Source organism: Myotis davidii, unplaced genomic scaffold, assembly GCF_000327345.1.
Source record: "Myotis davidii unplaced genomic scaffold, ASM32734v1 scaffold1069, whole genome shotgun sequence".
NCBI lineage: Eukaryota > Metazoa > Chordata > Mammalia > Chiroptera > Vespertilionidae > Myotis > Myotis davidii.
Genome location: NW_006300018.1, coordinates 821,107 through 833,249, shown reverse-complemented (window position 1 = coordinate 833,249; position 12,143 = coordinate 821,107). Strand labels below are relative to the sequence as shown.

The window sequence follows — 12,143 nt, the reverse complement described above, 5'->3', positions numbered from 1 at the left end:
CCATAGCCCCTCCCCATGGCTGGCCGTGCCCCAATTGTGGCAGGCCGGCCGGACCGCACTCATGCACGATTCGTGCACTGGGCCTCTAGTGTTAAATAAGAGTGGTGAGAGTTGGCTTCTTTGTCTTGTTCCTGATCTTAGAGGAAAAGCTTTCAATTTTCACCATTAGCTGAGGTTTTGTCATATGTGGCCTTTATTATATTAAGGTACTTTCTTTACCTATCTTATTGAGTATTTTAATCATAAATGGATGTTGTATCTTACCAAATGCTTTTTCTATATCTATTGATGAGATAATATGATTTTTATCGTTTCTTTTGTTAATGTGGTGTATTACATTGATTGATTTGTGTATGTTGAACCATCTTTATGCCCCTGGAATGACCACTACTTGACTGTGATGTTTTATTTTTTAATGTATTGTATTCAATTTGCTAGTATTTTATTTAGGATTTTTTCCTCTGTATTAATTAGAGATATTGGTCTATAGTTTTCTTTTTTATGTGTTATTCTTGTCAGATTTTGGTATTAGGGTTATGTTGGTCTCATAAAATGTGTAAGGAGCATTGCTTCATCTTCAGTTTTTTGGAAGAGTATGAGAAGGATAGATATTAGATCTTCTTTGAATGTTTAGTAGAATTCACTAATAAAACCATCTGGTCCTGGAGTTTTTTTGTTGTTGTTGTTTAGTTGTTTTTTTTTTTGTTTGTTTTTTATGGTTGCTTCAATTTCCTCTCACTGTTGATCAGTCTATTTATATTTTCCAGTTCTTCATGATCCAGTCTAGGAAGGTTATATTTTTCTAGGTATTTATCCATTTCTTCTAGATTATTGAATTTGGTGGCTGACATATAGTATTTCTTAGTATTCTAGTATGATCCTTTATAAAACAGTAATGTCTGTGGTAACTTCTCTTTCATTTCTGATTTTGTCTATATGACTCTTTTCTCTCTTTTCCTTAGTGAGTCTAGCCAGGGGTTTGTTAATTTTATTAACCTTTTCAAATATCCAGCAATTTGCTGTATTAATTTCTTCTATAGTCTTTTTGTTCTGTATTTCATTCAATTCCTCTCTAATTTTTATGATTTCCTTTTTTTCTGCTGATTTTGGGCTGCTTTTGCTCTTCTTTATTAGTTTTTTTTTTTAAATATATGTATCTTTATTGATTTCAGTGAGGAAGGGAGAGGGAGAGAGAGAGATAGAAACATCAATGATGAGAGAGAGTCATTGATTGGCTGCCTCCTGCATGTCCCCGAACGGGGATTAAGCCTGCAACCCAGGCAAGTGCCCTTGACGGGAATCGAACCCGGTACCCTTCAGTCCGCAGGCTGATGCTCTACCCACTGAGTACCAGTTAGGGTATTCTTTATTAGTTTTTTAAGATGTGATATTATGTTGTTTACTTGAGATTTTTCTTGCTTCTTCAGATAGGCCTGTAATGATATAAACTTCCTTTTATTACTGTTTTCACTGCATTCCAGAAGTTTTGATATGCCATATTGTCATTCTCTTTTATCTCGTTATATCTTTTGCTCTGACCTTTCATTTCTTCTTTTAACCCAGTCATTTTTTAGTAGTATTTTGTTTAATGTCTAAATATTTGTAGGGGTTTTTACTTCCTTTCTGCAGTTGTTTTCTAATTTTAAAACATTGTTGTCAGAGAATATGCTTGGTATGATTTCAGTCTTCTAAAATTTGTTAAGGATAGGTTTGTGTCCCAACATATGGTCTATCCTTGAGACTGTTCCATGTGTACTAAAGAAGAATGCATATTTTGGTGTTGAGATGAAAAGCTCTGTATATATTGATTATGTGCATTAGGTCTAATGTGTCACTTAACGATATTTCTTTACTGATTTTCTGTTTGGATGATCGATCTAGAGCTGTTAGTAGAGTATTTAGGCCCCCCACTACAATTGTGTTTTTGTCAGTTTTTCCTTTTAGTTCTGTTAGTAGTTGCTTTATATATTTTTGTGCTCCCTGACTGAGTACATATATATTGAGAAGTGTTATGTTTTCTTAATGTACTGTCCCCTTCATCATTATAAAATGTCTATCTTTGTCTCTTATTACTTTTGTTATCTTGAAATCTATTTTCTCAGGTATAAGTATGGCTATACCTGCTTTTCTATGGATTCTATTTGCTTGGAGATTTATTTTTCACTTTGAATCTGTTTTTGTCTTTGCAGCTTAGATGTGTGTCCTGATGGCAGCATATGGTTGGGTTTTGTTTTTGATCCTGTATGCTATTAATTACCTTCTTATTGGTGAATTAAGCCCATTTACATTTAGGGTACTTATTGATGTATGAGGATTCTCTATAATAATATTATTTTTTGTTTTCTGGTAGCTATGTGCCTTCATTGGTTCTTATCCTTTGTGTTTCTGTCTGTTGTTTTTCATACTTTTTTCCTCTTTTTTTTTAAGTTATGTATTTCTGGTGTGTGTGTGTGTGTGTGTGGTTACCATTAGGTTTATGAAAAAGAAAGTTTCATGTATACAGTAGTCCTTTTTTTAATGCATCTGATATCCATCCTTCTTTGCACATTGAGACCTCTACCCCCTCTACTTTTATGTTACTGTTATCACAGATTATTTGTTTATGCTGTAAGTCTGTTGATGATCTTACTCATAGTGTTATGACCCTATGCTCTTTGTTTCAGATAGAATAACCCCTTCAAGTAATTCCTGCAATGGAGGTTTTCTGGTGATAAATTCCCTCAGCATCTGTACATCTGGAAAAGTCTATTTCTTTTTCATATTTGAAGGATGACTTTGCTGGATATATTATACTAGGCTGGTAATTTCTCTCTTTCAGTAGTTTGAATATTCAGATCCACTCTCTTCTGGCTTGTAGCATTTCTGCTGAGAAGTATTATGATATCCTATTGGGCTTTACTTTATGGGTTACTTTCTTCTTTTTTCTGGCTGCTTTGATAATTCTTTCTTTGAAATTAATTTTGGCAGTTTTAGTACAGTGTGCCTGGAGAAGGTCTTTTTGGATTAAGGTAATTAGGTGTTCTGTTTGCTACCTGGATTAAAGGAATTAGCTCTTCCCATAGATTTGGGAAGTTCACATCAACTGTTTGTTAGGATAAGCTCTCTGTTCCCTACTCCCTCTCTTTTTCTTCTGGAATACATATTATTTCTGTATTGCTTTCTGATGGAGTCAGATAGTTCTTGTAGAGTTCTTTTGTTGTTGTTTTATGCTCATGCCTCTCTCTTCTTCCCTCTGCATTATTTCTAGATTTCTATCTTTGATATTACTAATTCTTTCCCCATCTGGTCCACTCTACTTCCTATGCTCGCTAGTTCATTCTTGATCTCTTTTATTGAGTTCTTCATCTTCAGAATTTCTATTTGGTTCTTTTGTAAAGTTTCCATTTCTTTGTTTCCTTATTTGGTGTCTGATTTTATTAAACTGCCTATCTGTTTTCTTGAATCTTGAGTTTTTCAGAACTGCAATCTTGAATCCTCTGTCATTTAAATAACATATTTCTATGTCTTTAAGTTTATTTTCTAGTGATTTTCCATTTTCTTTCTGAGCTGCTTTGTAACCTTGGCTATTCATAGTATTCAATGGATTCCTTCTCTGTCTAGGCATCTATGTATGATTGGCACTTTTCTAATAGATTGGTAAGAAGTCTCTCTTTGTTTTCCAGTAGGTGGCATTGGGTTATAAGTTTTTTTTTTTTTGCTCTCTTGCACTTCTCTGGTTTTTCAGGTTTCTGTGGGTGTGGTGGAGAATCGCCTTTGTTCTCTGAGAATGTGGGCGCTTTCCCTGAGATCCAGTCACCCAGGTCTCAGGAGACTAATCTTATATAGGGGAACATGGTGGGCAATGTGGCTCCAAATTTGTAAAATCCCAGTGCTGTCTCCCTTGGCCATACGTTGTTGGCAGTGTAGCCTCATTGTGCAGTTGTGGGGTGAGCTGAGGGAACCAGGCTACCTTCTTTATTGCTTTACCCTCTGAGCAATGGCAACCAGTGGACCTTCGCAGCATTCCCCTGAACCTCCACCCAACCCTGACATTAGTAGCAGGGTTACATTATTCGTTTCACTCAGGGAAAAAGTGTTTCTGTAGTACAAGTTCTCAGGTTTGCAGAAAATGTTCTCTGCAACCCTACATGATGGGTGAGGGGAGGTATGCTTTTGGTGGTTAAGGGAAGGCGGCCGGGCTCCATGGCCAAATAACTGTGGCTTTACTTGTGTGTTTCATCCCTGCCCAGGTCACTGGGCTCACCTGCAGCTTATACTCTCCACTCCTGCGTGAATGCTGACTAAATCTCTTTCCTCCTCTGTGTTGAAGGGAGTGCCGTTCACAACCTGACTCCTCTTCTCTCTGGGCTGAGCCCTGCAGTGAGCTTCTGGCTGCAAGGCTGAGTCCATGGCTCCTCGAGCTCTTCTCACTTCTCCCTTCCCCTGTTCACTCCCACTTGCTCACCTTTATATGTTTCAATGTGCAGATCTCAGTTGTGTTTGTGAGTTGAGCCGGGAATCCTTTGTTGAATTTTAGCTGTTCAAATTGTTGAAACTTCAAGGGGAGAGACCAAGGGGCTCTCTCATGCTGCCATTCCTCTGATGTCACTGAGATGAGAAGTAGATTTTTAAATGTCTTCATATAAATGGTCACTTAGTCCAATGGCTGTATAGTTAAGTTTTGGTTTTTATAGCATACATATCTGAGATTTATGCCTGCTAACCATCTCTTCCTCATCTTTAACAGATTGCCAAAATCGAAAATGTCAATCACTTGTGTGATTTGAGAGTTTTAAACCTTGCCAGGAACCTTTTAAGTCACGTTGATAATCTTAATGGGCTGGATTCACTAACTGAACTTAACTTGCGGCACAATCAAATCACTTTTGTGGTAAGTATTAAAATGGAACCAATGCGTGATTCCTGGCCATTCCTTTAGGGCAGTGGTCGGCAAACTGCGGCTCGGCAAACTGCGGCTCGGCAAACCGCGGCTCGTGAGCCACATGCGGCTCTTTGGCCTGTTGAGTGTGGCTCTTCCAGAAAATACCAGCTCTTCCACAAAATACCAACTTCTGCGCATGGGCCACGAAGTTTCAGTTGCATTGTACGTGCGCTCCCGCACGTGGTATTTTGTGGAAGAGCCACACTCAAGGGGCCAAAGAGCCGCATGTGGCTCACGAGCCACTGTTTGCTGACCACGGCTTTAGGGAAATGAAATAAATATTATAGCATTGATTTGTGCAAAGCAAGCAGCTAAGGTAATTCTGTTTCCTTCTGAACTTAAATTGCAGACATAATTATTAAGCTTTATATTTTTTGATTTTGGGAAGTATTTATGTGTTTTCTATTTTAAAATATAAATATAAAATTAAAAACAGAATAGAAATATTATCAGTAAATGAATCAGCCAGTGTAAATGTATACTGAATCTTTTTCTGTTTTATCATGGGTATAGAATTCATATGAAAGAAGTTTATTAATGAATGCTGATGAATTGTTGCAAAGGGAAAAAATAAGGAGTTTTGGAGCTGTGAAGGCATGCATAAATATCATATTCTTTGCAATTTTTAATTTTTAAATCTATTTTTATTGATTTAAGAGAGGAAGGGAGTGGGAAAGAGATGGAAACATCAATGATGAGACAGAATCATTGATTGGCTGCCTCCTGCATGCTCCTTACTGGGGTTCAAGCTTACAACCCAGGCATGTGCTGTGACCAGGAATTGAACCATGACCACTGAGCACACAGGCTGGGCTTACTGCAATTCTTAAACAGGCAGCTTGGTATAGTGGAAATGCTTTAAAAAAACAAGAGTTGGGTAAAGTTTCTTATTTATCCTTATATGTATACTCATAATTTCCTATAAATTAATATGCATCATACTTTTTATCCTGACAATGATACTATATGTATAATGTTTTAAACTTTTAGAAATTAATATAATTTTGTTCCAGGTGAAACTGCCATTCCTTTTCCACCTCTGGTCCTACTGTAGTAGTTATTAACTATCTCCATAGATAAAACACCTGCACTCTTCATCCTTCCTTGACAAATACTCTATTTAGAGACCAGATACCAACTCTCCAAATAAGGGTTTCCTCCGCCACCTGCTCTGTAGGTGGTTGTATGTGTGCATGGCTGGGGTAGAGTTGGGCTGGGGGTGTGTGGATTTGTTGGTATTTCTGGAATAGCTGTTGAGTAGACAGAACTTTAATTACACTTCCACTTGATTAGCCACAGTCAACCACCAGTCCACACCTGTGCTTTGTATGTACTGATTTGGAGCATGGAGCAGGATGGCATTCTGTCAAAAAGGATTGCCGCCTTTGCAATGCAGCAGCTCTTTTGTGAGTTCTGAGCTGCAGTTTTCTCTGTTTAAGATCATCTCTGATATTATCCTCTCTGCTTTTCAGCTCCCTGAAATTCATCAAATGTTGATCTATTTTTTTAAGCATTTCCATGGGTTTACTCATTTTGTGTTTTTTGTTTGTTTGTTTGTTTTGCTTCACCCATTGAATCTTGAGAAGGACATGAAATGAATGCACTACATATTTCACCATCTCGTTAGAGATCTCATTTTTTTGGATGTAGAAAAGTTGTTTGTTAAATTTGCTGATCTTTTTCTTGGAAATTTTAAACCACATGTTATTTTATTTTATATGGGATTTTCCCTTTTAAAACATTATAAAACATTACAGACATTCTCAAAAGAATAGGAATATTCTAACATTTGTATATCCACTAATCGACTTAATAAATAAAAATGTTTCAAATAATAGTTGAGGCCTTCTGTGTAACTCTCCCCCATCACATTTTCTTCCTCTTCTGCAGAGGTGACTACAATTCTGAATTTGGTGTTTATTCCCATGCATGTCTGTTTTTTCCCCATTTCTGCCTGGATCCCTAAATAATATGAAGTAATTCTCTTGCATTCTTTTAAATGTCCTATAAATGGTATTATCATAGTAGTGTATGTATCGTCTGTAAGTTGTTTTTATTAACATTATGTTTTGAGATTTATCTATGTTGATACCTGTAGCTCTAGTTCACTAATTTTCATTGTTATATAGTACTACATTATATTATTGTAACTAAATAGTCATTCTTCTATTTATGAAAAATAATATTTTAATTTTTGGTTATTAAGAGTGATGCAGATAACTTTATTTACATGTCTTTTTGTGCCTATGTATATAACACTGTCTCTAGGTCAGCGGCTTTCAAACATTTTTAGCCATAATTTATGCAATAAAACATTTACATTGAGGCCCACTTATTTAATACATATTATGTGAGTCCATTATAGATACCGGGAGCAAGCGTTTCATGACACTACACCTGCCCTTGCTGTAATCCATTCTGGCATATCCTATTTGATTTGATTTTATCTCATTAAAAATGTTGGTCTCAACCTACTGAATTGATTTCTTGACCAATAAAAAATTGGTTGCAACCTGTATTTGAAAAACAGTGCTCAATGGTGGATACTTAAGAGAAGCTTGCTGGGTGCCAGGATTATGCATATTATTACACTTTATCAGATACCTCCATGTTTTTCCCAAGGTGATGGTACCAAATTACATTTCCATCAGTACTACCTGAGAATTTATTTAATTTCACATCTTTGGTGAAACTTGATGTCAGACCTTTTTATTTTTGCTAATCTTTTAACTACGAAATTGTATTGCATTGAGATTTCATTTTGAATATCCAGTGAGGTTGGCCTTTCATCCTTTTTCTTCTTTAGTATTGAGATTGCCCCTTTTCTGAATAGCCTTATCCTTTGCCCATTGTAAAAAGTTTTTTTGTTTTTTTTTTGTTTACCGTTTCCAGTTGATAAAGATACAAATCTCTTTTATTTCTGCTGTCTTTTGAGGCACAGAAGTAAAAATCATCCCTTATAAGGCTGTGGACAAAAAGATATTTTTCTATATTGTCTAACAAAGTTTTAAAGTTGGTCTTTAAATGGATTTTTGCTTGTAATGTAAAGTTGAAATCCAATTTCATTTTTTCTTCATTTATTGAAAAGTGAATTTTTCTGTCTTTATCTCTGCCTTCGATAGTATCTCCCTCTAGCAAATTAAATATCCACATATGCATGGGTCTGTGCCTGGCCTCTCTGCCTGTCTAACTGATACCTATCCATGTTTCAGTATAACACTCTCTTAATAATTGTAACTTTCTATTTTGTTGTCAGAGCTAGTAGAAGTAGATCCCCAATCTTTCTTTTTCTTCCCTCTCCTTTCGTTCACAAGCTGCTTTCTTTCCTTCCCACATGGAAAAACGTCCCCACGTATATAAAACAATAAGCTCACAAAACAATACTATATAGTTTCTATTAGTGTGAGTGTATATATGCAAGGGATAGAAATAGATCTGGAGAGAGAGAGAGAGAGAGAGAGAGAGAGAGAGAGAGAGAGAGATATCAAACTTGCAATCCAGGTATATGCTTTTAACTGAGAATCAAACCTGCGACTCTTAGGTGTGGGGGCCACCACTCTAACCACTGGGATACTGGGATACATTGTCCAGGGCATTTTTGTTTTGTTTTCTTTAGATTTCTTCCTAGATATCTTATACTTTTTTGTTATTGTAAATTTTTTTTTAGTCAGAAGTAGGTTTCCTACTCTTACTAGTATATGGAACCACAGTTTATTTTGGTTCATTGATCTTATATCTAGCAACCTTGCTCTAACACTTAATAATTTGAATAAAATATCTGTAGATTACCTTAGGTTTTTAAAAATTTAGACCATATATATATAAATTTTATTTTTACAAACAACGATAGTTTTTCCCTATTGTAGATTTTATATCTTCTTGTTTGACTGAACTTCCAGTTTGACTGTATCTCCAGTACAAAGTTGGGTAAAGAAGTAAAACTAACTTATTTTTTATTTTAAAGGGAATGTATCACTAGTTGTGTCTGCTAAATGCCATTTATCAGTCTGAAGAAATTATCCTTTATTAGTTTGCTTAAGGTTTATATTATGAATGGTTGTTGGGTTTCATTAAATGATCTTTCTTCAATTCTTATATTGATCATATGGATTCTTCTTTAATAAATTAAATTTGAAAATTGTAAGATTTTGTAATAAGTCATTCCAACATTTTTGGTCATTATGTATGTTATATACATTACTGATTCTGTTTGTTAATAATTTATTTACAATATTTATATGTAAATAAATGAGATTGGCCTGTACTTTCTTTTATTTTTGTTCTTTTCTGGTATAAAGGTCATACTAGCTTTGTAAAGTATAATAGGGGCGCTTCCCATTTTAATTGTGTATCTCTATTTTGGTTTCCTATCTATAATAATAAAAGCATAATATGCTAATTAGGCCAGACAGCCAAACGACCTTCTGGATGTCATTCTGGACAAAGCTCCATGGTGGGGGCCAAGGCAGAGGTGGTTAGGGGCAATCAGGCAGGCAGGTGATTGGTTAGGGGCGACCAGGCCGGCAGGCAAGCGACTAGGGGTGATCAGTCAGGCAAGCAAAGGTGGTTAGGGGCGATCAGGCAGGCAGGCGAGCATTAAGGGGCACTCAGGCAGGCAGGGTTAGGAGCCTGTGGGATTGGGCCTAAACCGGCAGTCAGACATCTCTTGAACGGTCCCAGATTGTGAGAGGATGCAGGCCAGACTGAGTCGCCCACTCCACCCCCCCCTTCCTGCATGAATTTGAATTTCATGCACCGGGCCTCTAGTTTAGTATAAATCTCAGTTTAATATGAGATAAAGATGATCTGTTCCTGGATTATTTGTAGAATTTATCTGTTAAATAGTCAGGGTAGTTTTAAACTATTGAACTCAGTAATAATAGTGGGCATCAGTTTTGATGTGTAATAGTTTTCTTTCATCTAAATTTACTTTCTTATGTTCTATTTCATGTCTTATCACTTCTACTAATGCTTATTTGTACACTTTTTTTTTGATCATTACCTGAGGGCTGTGTATTTTACTAGTGGTTTCACAGAACCAGATTTTGGCTTTATTGAACCTCTCTCATAGCTTTTAGAAATATTATTTTGTGGATTTTTGATGTCATCTCTTATTCCCTCTATTTTCTTTCTAAGGCAGCGGTTCTCAACCTGTGGGTTGCAACCCCTTTGGGGGTTGAACGACCCTTTCACAGGGGTCGCCTAAGACCATCGGAAAACACATATATAATTACATACTGTTTTTGTGATTAATCACTATGCTTTAATTATGTTCAATTTGTAACAATGAAAATACATCCTGCATATCAGGTATTTACATTACGATTCATAACAGTAGCAAAAATTTCAGTTTTGAAATAGCAACGAAGTAACTTTATGGTTGAGGGTCACCACAACATGAGGAACTGTATTAAAGGGTAGCGGCATTAGGAAGGTTGAGAACCACTGTTCTAAGGTTTTGTGCTGGATATTTGATACATTTCTTTTCGGTTTTTATAATTTTTTAATATGAGCCCTTAAGGTTATAAATTTCCCTCTTAAGAACCACTATAGTTTCTTTCCCCAAGTTTTGCAATTTAGTAGTTTTATTATTTTCTGAGTTACAGTATTATTTCTTCTTTGAGCTATGTGCTATTAAGAAATATTTCTAAAATTTTTTAATATGGATTGTCTTGTCATTCTTTTCTAATTTATTTTATTGTGGCTAGTGAATGTGGATTATATGTAATTGGTTCTTTTACGTTTGTTGAGGTTTGCTTTATTACCTTGTTAATACTTATAGTCAATACTTATTAACAATATATTTGCCTAGTGTATACTCAGTATTTGAAGCTATGTTTCTAGGTGTACGTAAATTTAAAATTGGTGCATTTTCCTGGTAAATTGTTCCTTTCCTCATTATGTATTACATATCTTTATTACTCCTTCATTGAACAACAATTTTTGAGCATGGGCCTTATGCCAGACACTGTTCTAGGTATGTAGTGTATGTATCAGGAAACTAATAATACTTCTTGTCTTAACATTTATTTTGTATAATGTTAATGTCGGCTTTCTTTTGGTTACTTTTTCCTGGTATATCTTTTTTATTCCTTAACCTTTTTAACATTTTAAATTTTGACATAATTTCAGAAAATGTTGTAATAATGGTATAATAATAGTCACCAGTAACTGTTATTCAGATTTTTTAAATGATAGCATTTTAGTACATTTGCTTTATCCTCTCTCTTGATCATTCTCTCTCTCTTTCTTTCTCTTTATATCTATCAATCTCTCTGTTTCTCTATTTTTTTCTGAACCATTTAAGAGTAAGTTGCAGGCATTAAACATCTTTATGTTCACATATTTCAGTGTGTATTTTCTAAAATCAAGGAATTTTCCTATGTAACCACATTACAGTAATGAAAACCAGGAAATTAACATTTTATGATACTACTAGAGGCTCAGTGCACGAAATTCATGCACGGGTAGGGTTCCTAGGCCTGGCCTGTGATCAGGGCCAATCTATGGGGCGACTTAACCCCTTCCCCGGCAGAAACGTGTATACTCGTTTTCACAAAATGTTCTTTTTCAGTCGTCGATGAGTATACTAAGAAAATATGGTAAAAAAATATGGTTTATAGGAAGACGAGTTACAAACTGTTTTCATAACCAGCATCAAAAATACTATATAGAACCAAAATAAAAAAATTAGTCTGAAAAAGAAACGTTTTTAACAAAAAAATTGTTGGGGAAGGGGTTAAAGGTAAGATGGGAAACGATAAAAATCTTAGAAGAATCCGTAGGCAGCAGAATATCAAACATATGTTGTAACAATATCTTTACCATACAGCTCAGGGCAATGGAAACTAAGGAGAAAATAAACAACTGAGACTGCATCAAAATAAAAAGCTTCTGTACTGCAAAAAAAAACCATCAACAAAACAACAAGAGAGCCCACTGCAAGGGAGAACATATTTGCCAATGTTATCTCTGATAAGGGTTTAATCTCCAAAATTTACAAGGAACTCATGCAACTTAACAAAAGGAAGATAATCCAATCAGAAAATGGGCATAGAGGACATTCAGAAAGGACATTCGAAAGAGGACATTCAGAAAGCCAAGAGACATGAAAACATGCTCAAAGTCACCAATTATCTGAGAGATGCAAATCAAAACAACAATGAGGTATCACCTCATACCTGTCAGAATGGCTATCATCAACAAATCAACAAACGTGTAT

The 12,143-nt window shown here is 35.5% G+C and overlaps 1 protein-coding gene across 2 annotated transcripts in view; it reads left to right on the top strand.

Moving 5' to 3' along the window:
* Positions 1–12,143, top strand: part of LRRC49 (leucine rich repeat containing 49) — a 232,482-nt gene that overhangs the window by 45,208 nt on the left and 175,131 nt on the right. For both annotated transcript variants that reach the window (XM_006776066.2, XM_006776068.2), the window contains exon 7: positions 4,727–4,870. In XM_006776066.2, coding sequence (XP_006776129.1) covers positions 4,727–4,870 — 144 coding nt within the window. The remainder of the gene's footprint in view (positions 1–4,726; positions 4,871–12,143) is intronic.